The 15,193-nt window shown below is 39.5% G+C and overlaps 2 protein-coding genes across 2 annotated transcripts; one reads left to right on the forward strand and one right to left on the reverse strand.

Annotated features, from left to right (window-relative positions):
• Positions 1-488: 488 nt before the first annotated feature.
• Positions 489-13,708, reverse strand: selenoi (selenoprotein I). Its single transcript, XM_015015909.1, has 10 exons — positions 13,490-13,708; positions 11,048-11,116; positions 9,732-9,840; positions 9,225-9,299; positions 6,879-7,141; positions 6,658-6,766; positions 6,525-6,573; positions 5,391-5,571; positions 5,123-5,302; positions 489-4,270 (listed from the first exon to the last, which is right to left on the reverse strand). Exons 1-10 carry the CDS (start codon positions 13,544-13,546, stop codon positions 4,205-4,207), a joined length of 1,158 nt encoding a protein of 385 aa, XP_014871395.1. The 5' UTR covers positions 13,547-13,708; the 3' UTR covers positions 489-4,204.
• Positions 13,709-13,951: 243 nt separating this feature from the next.
• ost4 (oligosaccharyltransferase complex subunit 4 (non-catalytic)) lies at positions 13,952-15,057 on the forward strand. Its single transcript, XM_015015908.1, has 3 exons — positions 13,952-14,063; positions 14,653-14,790; positions 14,966-15,057. The coding sequence occupies exon 2, from the start codon at positions 14,654-14,656 to the stop codon at positions 14,765-14,767; it is 114 nt and encodes a 37-aa protein (XP_014871394.1). The 5' UTR covers positions 13,952-14,063; position 14,653; the 3' UTR covers positions 14,768-14,790; positions 14,966-15,057.
• The last annotated feature ends 136 nt before the right edge of the window (positions 15,058-15,193 follow it).

Genomic DNA, 15,193 nt, shown 5'->3' on the forward strand with positions numbered 1-15,193 from the left:
ATTTCAAAATAGATGCACATTTAATTTTTTTTCCAGTATTTTGATGGATGCCTCTCTGTCTTCTTTCAGAAACAAACTGAATATGAATATAGTAATTTTGGACTTAACTGTAAATTTGATACATCCTCACCGTGGTATAATCAGACTGCACCGAGCAAAGTAAACAAGCTTATAGCAACTAGCTCACTGCAGCCCTCTGCTGCCCACATGTGGAGGCAAAAGGAAATACAAGTGGTCTAGAGGTGCAGTTCTATCTGAGAAGAATAGATCAAAAATGTTTTTAATAAAAACGATCTTTTATTTGTGTTTGAGCAATCCCATCCTTCACTGGTTAACTACACCACCAAAAAAAAAAAAAAAGTCACAATGACAATTTGCTTGAGCTGCAGTACACAACAGCCCAGGCAGGGATGAGACTTTTTTTTTTCTTTTTTCAAGCAAAACAAAGCAAAGCTTACATAAAGGAACATTAGAGCAAGGACTGTAACTGCAAGAAAATTTCATTTTTGTTTTATTGAATGGCACAGTTGTTCTCTCCCAGGTGATCCCTCACTGCATCCAAGCAGTGTTTGTAGTGTTCATACAAAGCAGGAATTCCCACCATTTCCCCCCCAGAAAATTCCACAGGAGGGAAAAAAAAAAAAAAAAAAAAATGGATTTAATCCAATCAGTTGGTAACTCAGAAAAATAATAATAATGAAACATTCAAACAAACCAAAACAAAGTACATAAACAGTGTTAAGTGCTGCAGTGTAGACAGCTTTGTGGATTGCAGTGCTGATTGGCATTGAGTCCAAGTCACAGGAGAAAATCTGCCTACCGTTAAACACTTGGTTTTAAAAATAAAATTAAATAATAAAACAGGTATTTGCACACACACTCAAACATACAATCGTACTTCCTGAATAGACATGTAGACACGGAGCTGTACAGAGCCGACAGTGCATTTACCCATTACATCACGACGGCCGTTAGCGTCCCCACAGCGGGGGTTTGTTAAAGGACTACAGATTTCCCACAATACAGTGCAGCAGCTCTGTAAACCAAAACGAGCTGCTTGGCGTTGCTTAGTAACCGTTTAGTCACCTGCAAACATGAGCTATTAGCTATTTCTCTCGTTCAAAGCAATATTTCCTATGGCGCTTTTCCCTAAACGTGACCACAGACGGCTGTATGGGAACGGCTCGGGTTTTTCTTTTTGGAAGGTCACAGTTATTCCGTCAAGCCAAACCTAGCGTTTAAAGTCATTTTTATGATAGCAAACGGCTGGAGTTTTCGGCTGGTATGTGAAGCCCCTCTCTCACCTGCTGCTGCCGCACTTTTGAGGTAAAAAAAAGAAAGCTAAATCGGCAGTTTGCTAATATTTCCGGTCACAAAACCTGCAGCCATGACAAAGATGGCGGTTAAGCAGCTAGCAACAGGCTAGCTACTCGAGATTACCTCTTAAAAAATTTACATGACAATATCTGATTTTTATTGTCCATTTAAAAAACAAAACAAACAAAAAAAACCCAAACAAAAACAAAAAAACCCCAGAACAAATAAAATTAATTGAAATAATCGGTTAAAACCACTAAATTTAGAGTGCGACTCTACTAAATTTCTGTATTGTATCAAAATCTAAAAAAGGTTTATATATAATGGCATAATAATTTTTTTATATTATAACAGTAGATGCCTGAGCAGTTAGTAGATGAAGGGACATGTTTGCTTTTCTGTTTTAAATAAAACAATCATGTTATATACTTTTGTTTATAACTTTTAACTGTATGAATCATGCAATATTTGCTCCCAGATTTAAAAGAGAAATGTATAACATGACTCAATTTCTATTTTAAACTCCACAAAAGAGCAAAAATGATTTCTATATGACACAATGTACTGATTACTAATGTCAAAACAGTGTAATATACATTTATTTATAATTTCTTGGATTCTGATACACAGATCTGAGCTGAAAATTTTTAATAAAACCGCCTCTAAATTTAGCTGTAGTTTTCAAGTGCTAATTTCACAAAATATTCCTTTTCTTATCTGCTTTTCATGGAAAAATGCAGATAAAACAAGATGCAAGCAGCTGGTTAATTAGTAAGGCTACCTGTTCAGGTAGCTACTTCCCAACATCCAAATCTGTACATCTTACACGTGCACAGCAACAGGTGGGGGAAGGGCCATTCTTTATACAACTGGAGAAAATTCTAACCGTTCCGGCATGTTGGGAAAAGAAAATAACTTTACATATGGGATGACGGAAGGACATTTTAAAAACCCGGCATCCCGGTACCCAGCCTACACTCAGTATAGATAAACAGAACCGTGGATGGGTATTTGTATTCAGCTGCATTAATCACAAGTATTGGGACAACATTAATAATATTCTAATTTTGTGATTCTAACTGATTCTGACACAGACACACATTAAACGATGCTACGTTGCTGACTTTTCAGCCCGTCAGAGACAAGTTGCATGTACAGATGCACCGATCGATCACACAGCAATAGGAACTGGGACGATTCTTCCCTAACTGGATTCGATCCGATTTTTTTTTTCTCCACCTGTCCTTTAAGCGCATCAAAGCTATGAAATGCCAACAGTTTCAGGTAATAAACATAAACTTTGAGACAAATTAGAGAAATGAAAGGAAAATGCCACTGAGCATTCCTTCATGCTCCGTTAAATTCGAAACTACTATCTCTATTAGAGAACCTGTGGAAGACATTTCTGCTTTATTCCTTAGAAGAAAGCGTAGCAATCAAACCTCCAAGAAAAAAAAGAAAAAATATATATATTAAAAAAAAAAAAATCGGTATCGGCCAGGGAAGCCCCGACTGGTGCATCTTCAGTTGTGAGAAATGTCCGCCTCAACAAACTTAAACCGTGTTTTGTGAAAAAGTCAAACATAAAAACCCCGCCAACTTGGAGACAAAAAGACGGGTGGCGTTTAACATCCTGAAAAACAACAAAAGCGACGCTAGCTCTACGCCACATTGTACAAAAAGAAATGAAAAGAAAACCCAAGACAACCAGCGGCGTTCAGAGGTTTTGCGCTGTCCTGTGCGGAGGCTTGGTCCCTCAGAGTGAGTCCGCTCCGCTGGCGGTTTTTGGACACACTCTTCATTCAAGCGCTGCGCAACATAACAACTACCGCAGAGAGAAGCTTAGCCAAAACGGATTAAAAAAAAATAACATGAAATGTAAAAAAAAATGAAATAAAGAAGAAGTAGAAGAACGAATCAGCGTGAAAACACGACACCTCAGAGGGAAGGGAGAGCTGGTACTCGAGTAAAAACTAAGAAAGGGTTAGTAGAGGTCAACCTGATTTGAGTCTCGCCCCAGTTAGTCAATAATTAGTTAGAAGGGAAATGTTTACACTTTTTTAGGCTTCGTTACAGAAATTTCACCCCAAACAATGTTTTTAGAATATATACAAGAAGTTATTAACATTTACCACAGATGAGTCACTGGAAGATTAAAAAAAAAAAAAAAAGGGGGGGGGGGGGGGGGGAATTGACCAAACGTTTAAATTCTGGACAAAACAGGAGCTACAGTTTCCCAGTGTTCCCAGGTTTGATCAACAACACTCCGTCAGACATTCCTGTTCAGACATTTAAACTGAAATGGTGTTTTCCCAGGGCATTACTATACATTCATAATACTATGTGGTTTCAGAGATTACCCATATAATCTGTGTTTAGCTCACATGTCCAACTTTGCGAGCCGAACCGATGGAGCAGACTGTTAAAGGTCTTGACTCGGAAAACTAGCTTCAGTCTAATTATTGAGGTTTGGACGAAGAGATCCTGAATGCTCCTGGTAATGACGGGGGGCCCCCCGGTAAAGTCTCGTGGCTCCTGCGGGCTTCCGTCCACCGTGACGGAAGCGCATTTCCGTAGGAAACAATAGCACCTCATTGGCTCGACAAAGTCGGCCAATCACCAGTGACAAAAGCCAGAGGCCCCGGGGCCCAACCCCGTCGCCGTGACCAGACTCTGATTGGTTCGCTTTGGGAATGTGCGTTCGAGTGTGACTGTGTTTGTCGTGTGTGTGTGTTAGAGGAGGCCCACTGTCCGTTTCACTTGCAGCGTCCTTTTTGTGGAGGGGGCAGGGGGCTCTGTTTCCGCGGTGAGGGTGAAGTGTCGTTAGGTGGAACAGAGGAGCAGCTTAGACCTCTGCCGCCGTCAGGCCGATTCGTTCCTCCTCATGTCAGTCCCGGCTGGGCTTCTTCAGTGAGAAGGCAAAGATGCTAAAATGGTCGCTGAGCTGCTTCACCTGCCGATGACAACAACAAACGTCAAACTCCAAATTCAAAATATTGCAAAGCTGCAACACTGCTAAACCTTACCAAAGGTTTTGATCATGTTTTTAGTGGAAATATTAGAAATAAGACAAAGAGGCACTACATTGATGGAAAAAATACTAGTTAATCTGCCAGTAGAACAGCACATTTTAACTTATCATATTCAGTGTTTCCCCCAGTGTATTATAAGCCTTGCGGGCCACCAGGCTTTACTTGTGCCCCCACCAGGCTAAGCATTGCTTATTAAATTTTTTTTTTTTAATGTTTCCATTTTTTAAGACTTTATAGTTGGTGTTCAGGTATCAATCTTCCAATCTTTTAATAACACATAATTATCAAGTGATATTTTCAAATTTACTGTCAACTTTAAACACTTTTTAACTCAAAAAACATGATGGGCCGCTGAATGAATGACTGCCATGGCACCCCGAGCATCGGGCTTAGCAGGTTTTCTGGGGAAATCCATGATTTGCAAAAAATATCTTATTCCACTGGCATCAATATTATGGAATTATGGACTTAACACAAGCTCCTGTTTGGTCAAACGGACGAAGACTTCAACAGATTTCAGCCGAGCTAAGATGGAAATCTTGGATTTCACCCATTTACAAGTTAAGAATGTCTTTGTTCTTTTTTGTTATGTCCGTGTGGACCATGAGTCAGATGAATAAATCAATCCATCATAATTTAATTCAGAGCAAAAACATTGATTGGTCACTCCAAACCCGATGCCAGACTTCTTTCATCTCAACAATAAATAACGAAATAACGTTGCATTTTTATCTAATCCGCACTTGTAATGCAGTAAGTGTGTGAGTTCTTACCACCGATACACCGTAGTGTATGTGTGTGAGGATGACCGCGGCTGTCCATAAGTAAAGCAGCAGCGTCTCGTTGGTGAAGACCCCCGTGACGGCTCCGCCCACCACCACCGTCATCGGCAGCAGCAGCCAGGTCAGCGGCTCGCAGCGGGTGTTACTCATTTGACACACGATCAGCTTACACTGGAAAACAGACACATAAAATTATGATTAAACACAGAAATTTGATGGAAAAACAGAAAAACAAAAAAAGCTTACGCCTGGTACTCACTGTGACATTGGCGAACGCCGTCCCCACCATGAGGCAGTAGATCCTGGGCTGCAGGTCCACGATCTTGGACGGGGAGAAGATGACCCAGGCAGTGGACAAGACGAAGAGGAGGACAGGGGACAGGAAAGGCAGGAAGGCTTCGTACAGGCTGCTGTGCTTCAGAGTGTTGCTCCTGTAAGCCCTGAAACATCCGCAAGGCCAAGACGTCGTCACGTTGTAGCAAGGCAACCGCAGAATTCAGAGGTTTCATTTGAGAGCAAGAAATAGCGAACAACTGGGAGACGGAAGATTTCGCTTCTTTCTTGTTTTTAACAAATGAAACCTGAAAAGTGTGGAGTGCATTTGGATTCAGCCTCCTGAGTCAACACTTTGCTGAACCACATTTTGATGCAATTACCAATGCAAGCCAATAGGGGGCAGGTTTCTATCAGCTTTTGACAGCTCGACAGGAAAGTTCTGACAATTCTTTGCAAATCTCGGTCTTGCCACAGATTATCATGTGGATTGAGGTCTAGACTTTGACTAGGGCAATCCAGCACATGACTGTACTCTGGTATAAACCATTCTACTTGAGCTCTGGCTGTATATTTAAGGGTCTTTTCCAGCCTCTGACAGGTTTTTGTTCAGGACTGCATTTATGCTGCGTTCCAGTTATACTCTGAACTGGGAAATTCCGACTTCCCAGTTGGAAAAAAATATCAACTGGGAAAGTAGGAGCAACTCTGACTAAGGTTGTGTTCAAAAGCTTCCTGATCCATTTTATTTATGGTTTTGGCTATATGTGGTTTTTATGTCCCTTCTACCCACTCTTTTTGGTTATTGTGTTTTATTTTGCATATTTAAAATGTTTTCCTGTTCCAGTGTGAAGAGTACTGCAGAAAATGAAAGTATGATTAATCTTTAAGAAGGCAATTGTGCATTATTATGCTGTTGTCAACAAAATATTTGAAAATGGTCACAAAATAAAAATATTATCGTTTATCGCAATGCTTTCTGGGACAATTCCAGCAAAATTTATCGTGACAGTGTTGATTACCTAAAAATCTCAATAAAATATGACGAAGTTCATGGTTGGAATGTGAGAAAGTGTGAAAAAGTTCAAGCAGCATGAATAATTTTGCATTAAATACTCACTTCAAGACGTTGTAGAGGCTCATGGGTAACGTCACAGTAAACGAACAGCCTGGAAACCAGCAGAAGTTCGTGTTAAAAGCAGCCGGAGCAAAAACACAAACAAAACATTTTAAAGCTACCAATCAGAGCCCACCTATGATCATGAAGGTGAAGAGGTCCCTGTAGAGAAGGTTAAAGATCACTGGCTGGTACCAGGTCTCCACTCCCACCATAGCAGTCACCAAGTAAACAAGGGAGATCGTCTAGAAGGAGACGGGACAAAAAGAATAATAATCTTTTGTGAGCCCAACATACTGAATCCATAATCTCTACATATGTGTGTGTGTGTGTGTGTGTGTGTTTGGGGGTCCTCACCACTTGGCTGATGTCGTAGCCCCAGGGCAAAAACAAGATGCCCGTGTTGTATTTCTCCCAGTGGGACAGGATGAAGGAGAACAGCACCACCCACAGGATGAAGTAGAGCGTGACCACGCCCACGCCGCTCTCCCCGCGCCCGAATATGGAGTACACGGTGGCCACGAAGAAGATGCACGCCCAGCTGTCCAGGCCGTGGTCGAACAGCTCCCCCAGTGGCGTTGAGGAGTTGGTGCGGCGGGCCTGTTTCCCGTCGACGCCGTCTGGTGAAAAAGGAAAGAGAAACGTTATGCATTTACAGACAAGTGATACAAAGAGGCGCAGATGTGTGACACCTCCGACCGGATAAAGCTGCTGCCCACTCCAAATAAATTCTTTAGAGTGACACACATTCCTACGTCCCACTGCTGCTGCAGCACATATGGACTTCCACCCAAGAGTCCCCTGGAAATGGGTTAATATGATTTATGGAGCAAACCTCCGGACAAAGAGGTGCTTATGGAGAAACAGTTGACTGGGTTTCCCTTTAACTTAACAGCCACATGATTATTAAGGCGGCGTCTTTGGGAATTAAACTCGAGAAGTTGTGACTGAAGTCAAAAGGACTAACTTGTTTCAAGTGTCATGTTTTGCAGAGCGGAATGGAAAAAACAAAAAACATTCTATGAATTACATATATATATATATATATATATATATATATATATAAAGAAAGTTGAATTTGTGGTGGATTTTCTATAACCCAAACATGTAACAGTCTCAAACAAGCTAAATAATACACAGGCTTACACAGAAACTACATCCTTTTTTGTTGCCTTCACAATTCATAATTTTGCATAGATATTTAATCAACCCTTCAATTAGAATTGAGTTAAAATGGTTGGCTTTGTGTCATTGACCTGTCTTTTAAAGTTGCAGTATGTAACGTTTACAAAATAAATTTTTTTTTTTTAACATATTTTATAAAACGGTTACCATATTGTGACAGTGTAATATGAGAGATTATCTGTGAAAAAGTACATAAATAAATCAAATCGAGCTCCTCTATCACCTCCCTGTGGTCTTACTGTCATCTGAAAAATGCAAAAACAACCAATCAGAGGCAGGAGGTCGGTCTTAGCATTGCTCAATATGCTAATGGCAGAGAAACAACAACAAAAAAACCTGTTTATCTAACCTTATTGGTAGCCATGCTAACTAGCCTTAGCATTCATGGCAGGCTGTGCTGTTGTGTGCCAGCTGTAGAGAGCAAGCACGTACACAAGCTTGACTGACAGCGCAAAGACTCTCCAGCTGGGTCTGATTGGTTGGTTTTGACCGAGCGGTATATTGCAGATGCCAATAGGAGCTCTGGGAGAAGACAGAGATTTTCTGTCTCTGACAGTTTTGACAAATATGTAAAAAAAACAAAACATTTCTTAATATTTTTTTTAATAAAAGCTTAAACAGTCCACAATTTCTTTCTTTGGTTAAAGTTGAAGCTAATTAAAGAAACATTCCAGAAGCTGGTTTATCCAGATCAAAACCAGTTCTAATGTCTTTCAAGATCTCACTGTCAATTGTGAAACAGCCCCAAGGGATGCTAATCGCTGCCATGTCTGATGGGTGATACTGTATTCTTAAATCTGAAAGCCTCACCTTGAATCCTTCACGTATTTGTATCTGATTGTGTCCAGATAAGTCAATCTGCGTCTCATCTGGACATGAACATTTCATCCAGAAGGAGTTTAGCCTGTCATAGGCAGATATTTGTGTTGTGTATATTTTTGACTCTGTGCGGATTAAATGAACCCAAAATAAAGTAAAACTTGTGTGACTGAATCTAGCTCTTAAAAAATGGCTGAAGCTGTATGTTTATACTGGTCCAAACCCATCACAGAAAATCCAAAATAATGAGATTCACGCTCAAGAACAGTGGATGCAAAGTTCTCACTGACACCATCAGTAAAATGTTTTAAAAATATGTTTAAAAAAATTGTCAAAATATTATTTTACCAAAAAATTGACAAACTAATATCAATTTTTGAGCATTTTCCAGGACTAGGAATTGCAATTCTCAACATGATCGATTTCTTTCTGCACTTCTAATGTTACCCGACTGCTGTGTGTTACAAACTGCCTGCTCTTCCTCACATGACCGGTTTCCATGCGCCTGCGTTACGTGTGACCCCTCGCTCTCAGCACTGCTGAGTGCCTCCTAGACTCCGAGTCAAAAATAATAAACTGACCACCAAACAGATTTTTGAGAAACGCTCCCCACCTCTGATCTTCTCAGAAAGTCAGAGAGAGGAGGGGAGGGGAAAAAAACAAAAAAAAACTCCAGAGGTCTATGAGGTCAGAACTCACCAAGAGTGTAGGCTAAGAAGTTGAAGATCCCAGCAGCCACCCACACCCAGCTAGGCACATGCTGGTTTCCTGCAGCTGAGACATGAGTGACGTTAGCACACGACCCAAACATTTACAGTCAGAAACACACAAAATATCTGGTTTCTACTTTTCTAATTGAACATAAATCCATTTAAGATACAGTGATTTTTTTTTTTTGAGGTCAAAGTGTCTGTGGTAAGATGACACACCAAAACACAGAATGTCAACACAGACTGTGTTAGCCTTTATTTCTGCATTACAGATACGCACCAATGTGGCAACACTGATAACATTATCTGTGTGTGTGTGTGTGTGTGTGTGTGAAAGATTTAATAAGTTAAAAATTGTCCTGAGCAACACGCATCGATCCTGTTTCCATAAGTGACGCACTTTGGCCCCACATAAACAAAGACGGAGCTGCTCCCAGCGGCTATGGTTGTGTGTCAAGGTAAAATACGCCCAGCGGGAACGAAGTGATGGACCTACAAGAGGCAGTGAAGTCAAAGTCGTAGAAGGCCAACATGAGGAAGTTCAGCACGAGGAACATGAAACCAGTGAATGTGATGAGGTTCGGAGCCAGCCATGTTGGTAAAAACTGTTGGAAGAGAAAGAGAAACGCAGATGATGCAGTTTGATCCATTAGAAATGAAGCACAAAAATGAAAAGAGAATGTAAAACACATTTCTGTGCATAGATGAAGCAAAGTACTTAAAAAAATTATTGTAATCAGGTCAGAGAGATTAATCTGAGTTACATTTTACTCTTATTTATTAAAACTCTTTATAAATGTGTTGCCTCATTTTTTTTTCCACTACAAGAAAGCTGAGAGTCCAAACTTTTTGGCATGGGGGCCAAAAATGGTAAAGTTCCTCAAAATGTTTTGTAATTTTCTTTTTAATCACGATTGCAAAATCTTTTTTTAAAAATTATTTTTACCTCCAAAATAAACAAACAAAAACAATACTTTAATATAATAAGCAAATCTGTCAGATTCCCTTTCGAATGAATAATACTTTTCTTCAATCTGGATGATTTTGGGTCAGAAAAAATACTTTATTTTCTGCATTGCCGGCTGGATATGGAAAATGCCTCTACCTTACCATTTACGGGCGATGATGTCACAAGGTGAAGCTTTTATTTTGTCGGTAAAAGGCGATGATTGGAAAGGTTTTTCAATTTTTTCAAGAGCATGTAACAAAACTACTTTATGTAATACAATGAATCGCAATGTTTTGTGGAAACGCAGCAAAGTCTGGTGAGACATTTTTCCAAAAACGCCACTCTCCAGAGAAAGTGGGACTAATTGGAGGTCGAAGACTTCCAACGTGTTGCTACCAATGGTATGTTAATATTAAAGCATTTTAGGCTTATCGTCTTGTTTTTACTGGGAATGAAATCCGTCCTAAACGCCCCGTCTGCCCCAGTCGCGGCTCTCTGGGTGCAGCTTTAGGTGCGCAGCCTCGGTAACTCGAGCCGGAAGCCTTATAGCTTTCACCCCGCTGCGCAATCAGCCGTCAGTAGACAACCTTTGGATCGTGTTTTGATATCACTTTATCAGATTTGCTTACTCATTATTATCGTTTTTGCGAAGATATGCAGCTATAAATGGCAGAAAATATGTGAGCAATGAAAGGGTTGTAAAGATAAAAAAAAGATGAATCTACTTTCCAAATCAAATTAAAAATCGGTATTTTTTATTTTTTAGTCAGGCATATTTTGGGACGCTCTATCGAAGTCTCCCGCTGTCGCCGACGGCTGGAAACTTCATTAATGATGGAGCGCTCCACAGGTCTCACTCTTACCTTCACTAAAAAGTTCCAGAAAGGATGCATAACGTAGACGGACAGGGGATTCGTGTCCACGGCGCTGTACTGCGAAAAACAAACAAACAAACAAACAAACAAAAAAATCCCGTCATTTTTTTATTTACACCTATTAGAATTCACACTCATTTTCTATGTCATTTAATTCCACGTGTTTCGTGTTTACAGGCTCATCGAGTGAGTCTTGAGACCAAAACAAACCCGGCTCCAGTGTCTGTAACTTTATCTTGGCAAGACAAACACGCGTAAGAGATCCAGTGTAGCCGGACCCAGTGGCAGCTGTCAGGAGTACAAGCTGTCCACCGCTCGTCACGTCACCATTTTGGTAAACTGGGGCCCTTTCCTGTGGATTTTTAATCTATCTTTCCAATCTGTATCCCTTAAAGGAGGAGCAGGATCTTCATTTCCACTTTATTTAAAATAAATATTTCACTGGAGCCACAGCCGTGTTTACTGTCAGTAAAGCAGCAAGACAATGCAGCCACACCCCACTAATGTTACCCCATAATGTTACTACAATACAGCTGTATCAGTGCTGTGTTTTTCTTCTTCCTGTTAGTGAGAATTTCTACACTTTAATCACACTGTAAGACTTTTCTAACACTTTGCACTCTTATCTCCAAAAGAGGAAGAAAACTGCACACCAACCACAGCAGCACAGTGCACACACACACACTCATCTGTACGCCTTGGTAAATTATTTGAAAATCGATTCTCGTTATAAACAAGACGTCTGAAGGAGCTAAAATATAAATGATTTCAGCAGAGGCTGCAATAAAGTGGCGGGTAAAAAGAGGTTTTAAACCTCGTGGTTTAAAATAAAAACATTAAAATTTTCCCATCGTGTTGTTCTGCCTGTTGAAAGGCTTTATAAAAAGATACAAGGAGGTGTGGAGTGACCCCCACCTGTTTCTGAATACTAGTGAGAAGCAGGCTACAAATGACTCATGAATTACAGATCTAGTTTCTACACACACACACACACACACACACACACACAAAAAATCAAGCCAATTTGTTTCTGTCATTAAAGTATCATGTTTAATTTATCGTCAAGCATGTAAATATAAGAAGGAGAAAATTTAAATTTTTTTTTGTGTTTGTTTTTATTTAAAACTCAAGTTTTTGTGGGCCACATTCCACTCTACAATTCAAAGTCTGGACACCCCTCACTGAAGATGTTTTAGGTCCTTTTCAGACATTAAATATCTACATTTAACATTACATCAATTAAGACAAACAACTGCTTATCCCTGCTTGAGGTCTATTTGTTCAAACTAGAATAGTAACAATAAAAATAATCCAGAAAACATTAAACGGACAGCCATAATCAATGCATTGTTTTTATAAGAAGCACTAGGAATATCGAGTCATTTTTCTGTTTTATATAGATGCACCACTCGGATGATATTATGTGTATGTGTGTGTGTGTGTGTGTGTGTGTTTTATATAAATTTCTGCAACTGTGTTGATTTTTACGCAAGTTTATAACAAAAACTGAATGCCTACTTGGAACACAGTGATGTAGCAAGTGGAGGAAGGCAATGAAAAGACAATTATTAGCAAAACGCCTCTCATGACTAACAAGAAATACAAAAACACAACTAAGAAAATGAAAGTGGAGCTTGCAATGAAATTGTAGGAGCTAACCAACTATAAATATAGCTCATACTTTACATCAAATCATATTTTCTCTTCTTATTTTTTGAGACAAACTGCATAATCAATAAATTTGGGACACATTCACTTCTAGTCCAAACTGGAAGTAAGAAATATCTGAACTGTGATATTTCTGCTTAGGAACTAACTAAATAGAAATATCACAACGACAATCAAAGGAAATTGGTTGTTTTTTTGATATTTTTCAACCTATTAAGTTAAAACAAAATGTAAGACAGCCCCCGGCTTTATGCTAGTGTACAATTACCATCCCTCCCTCTGCTTCACTAGCGTATTATGACAGATATACTACAACAACAAATACCAAATGAGCCTTCCATACAAACCAAACCTCTCTGGAAACTTTGAAAAGAGCTTTTTGTCAAATCGGATGGAGAAAGAATGGCTAGCCATTAGCTTCTGCACCTTTGTAAAGCAGGAGGCTGCATGCCACTACACTTCCGGTCAATATAAAAAGGATGTTTAACACGCCTTAATGCTCAGTGGCGATAAAGGGTAAGCCACAAACAATAATTATAAGCAGTAGGGATATTCTATAAAATTAATAAAAGTTAGAATCGACAACTAAACAAAAAACATTTTTATCATGAGACGAATGAAGATACATACATCCCGATTACATTTAGTTGATAAAAAGCTTTATCAAGGCGAAAGACCAAACTAACATCCGGCAAATGTGTAATTCCCCAGCATCAGCGAACAGGATCGTGACAGCTATCAGCCCAGCATTTTCTGTCTTACCTTATATCTGTCGAACCCCGCCAGCTGCTCCTTTGTGACATATTCGTAAAGAGCCATAGCGGTACAGTTATGCTCAGTATCTCTTCCTCTGGAGGTGCAAATCCTTCACGCTAGCTGCCGATTCGGAGTACCATCTAGCTTAGCCGCTGTCTTTCACGCCGGCTGAGGTGATGTCAAGTCGAACCACCGGAGCCACTCCTTCTCCAACGAGCACTCCCAGCTCGTGGAGCTCAATACCGCCCCCTTCAGATCTGGATGATAAGTTTTTAAAAACGGCAAGAAAAGTGAATAAAATGTGTTTCTTGAATAATACGTACCAGATACATCATATTTGTAGTAATAATAATATACATATATAGATATATATATTTGAAAACTTCTGAGACAAGGTTTTCAAATTTGTACATTTGTGTCGAAAGTGCGATCCATAACATGAATTTCTATGGCACAAGAGAAATAAATGTGACGTGGCTTTAGGTTGCATCCCCGGAAGAAGGCAGATTTATTTGCGTATGCCGAGAGGAGCTGGAGTGTCACTTGCGATTAAAAAAAGAAACCTAATTTAAAGAATAAGGTAACGACTACAGTGGATACATTTCATTTTATATTGGTTATACTTGTTTGCACCTACGTTTCTTCATTCAATTAGTTGCACTAGTTAGCCTACAAGCTAAGCTAACATTAGCACTGAGATTTCTATCTTTAAATGATTCAAGCTAATTTGATCATTAAGAGATGTTCTATTTAAAATATTATTTAAATTAAGTTGCGTTTTAGGATGCAGATGTGTTTTTGGATGCAGCACGAACGCTTCACCAACTTAAAGCATGGCGTGCTACAAAATGTTAAGCTTCTAAATAGTCATATCTCTTGGTCGCTTGAATAGAACCGAAGTTAGCTAAAACGGTACCATCACAACAATGTAATTTATTATAAGAGATCACTATCGCTATCTATCGCTCCAAAACCATACCCATATTTTTCTTTAAGCAATTTTAACACCTTTAACTGTTCACTTATGTAACAGCATGACATATGTACATGTGGTTAAATTAAACGATGGTTTTTAAATGAATGTAAATGCATTACAAAGTGAAGTAATGCAGCGATCAAACCTGCGCTAAATCCATGGCCTGAGCTGACTTGCCGTTTCTTTTCTCCAGGATGGTGACTGACGTCCAGCTGGCCATCTTTGCCAACATGCTTGGCGTGTCGTTATTCTTGCTGGTTGTGCTCTACCATTATGTTGCTGTGAATAACCCCAAGAAGCAGGAGTAGGTTTCACTACAATGACCCGGGAAGTGAGTGTATTTCTATTTAACTTTTTCTGGAGGACCTTTTTTTGGGGTGTAAGACACACTTTCAGCATGATGTCACCTGATTTAAGTGTTGTTTTTTTCTTTAATTCCATAAAGTGCATGATTTGAGGGAAGAGTGCAATGAAATCTCTTAACACATTGTTTTTCTTCTCCTCAGGTGAGATAGTTGGAGTCCTAATCTTCCCCTGAAGAAGATGAAGTTCTGTTGCATGATGCTTTTTTATTTCTATTAAAAATGTCTGAATTCAATTAGTCATGATCCGTCTTTTTCCACACCTCTTTTCTTAAATATTCAGCTTTATTTCAAATAGTTAAAACACTAACCCTCATATGAACAAGGGCCACCAGAGGGGAAAATTAACAGAAATATCAGGGCTAAAATATG

The sequence above is a fragment of the Poecilia latipinna genome, unplaced genomic scaffold (assembly GCF_001443285.1).
Source record: "Poecilia latipinna isolate Pla-1442-1.1 unplaced genomic scaffold, P_latipinna-1.0 Scaffold1965, whole genome shotgun sequence".
Classification (NCBI taxonomy): Eukaryota; Metazoa; Chordata; class Actinopteri; order Cyprinodontiformes; family Poeciliidae; genus Poecilia; species Poecilia latipinna.

What these genes read in the sequence shown, in the direction of transcription:
- selenoi (XM_015015909.1), bottom strand. Translation starts at nt 13,546, where the DNA reads ATGGCTCTTTACGAATATGTCACAAAGGAGCAGCTGGCGGGGTTCGAC. An exon ending in CTTCTTAGCCTACACTCTTG is followed by an intron (nt 7,142 to 9,224) that starts GTGAGTTCTGAC and finishes CTTTTTCACCAG; the next exon opens with ACGGCGTCGACGGGAAACAG. An exon ending in CGGCGTTCGCCAATGTCACA is followed by an intron (nt 5,303 to 5,390) that starts GTGAGTACCAGG and finishes TCTGTTTTCCAG; the next exon opens with TGTAAGCTGATCGTGTGTCA.
- ost4 (XM_015015908.1), top strand. Translation starts at nt 14,654, where the DNA reads ATGGTGACTGACGTCCAGCTGGCCATCTTTGCCAACATGCTTGGCGTG.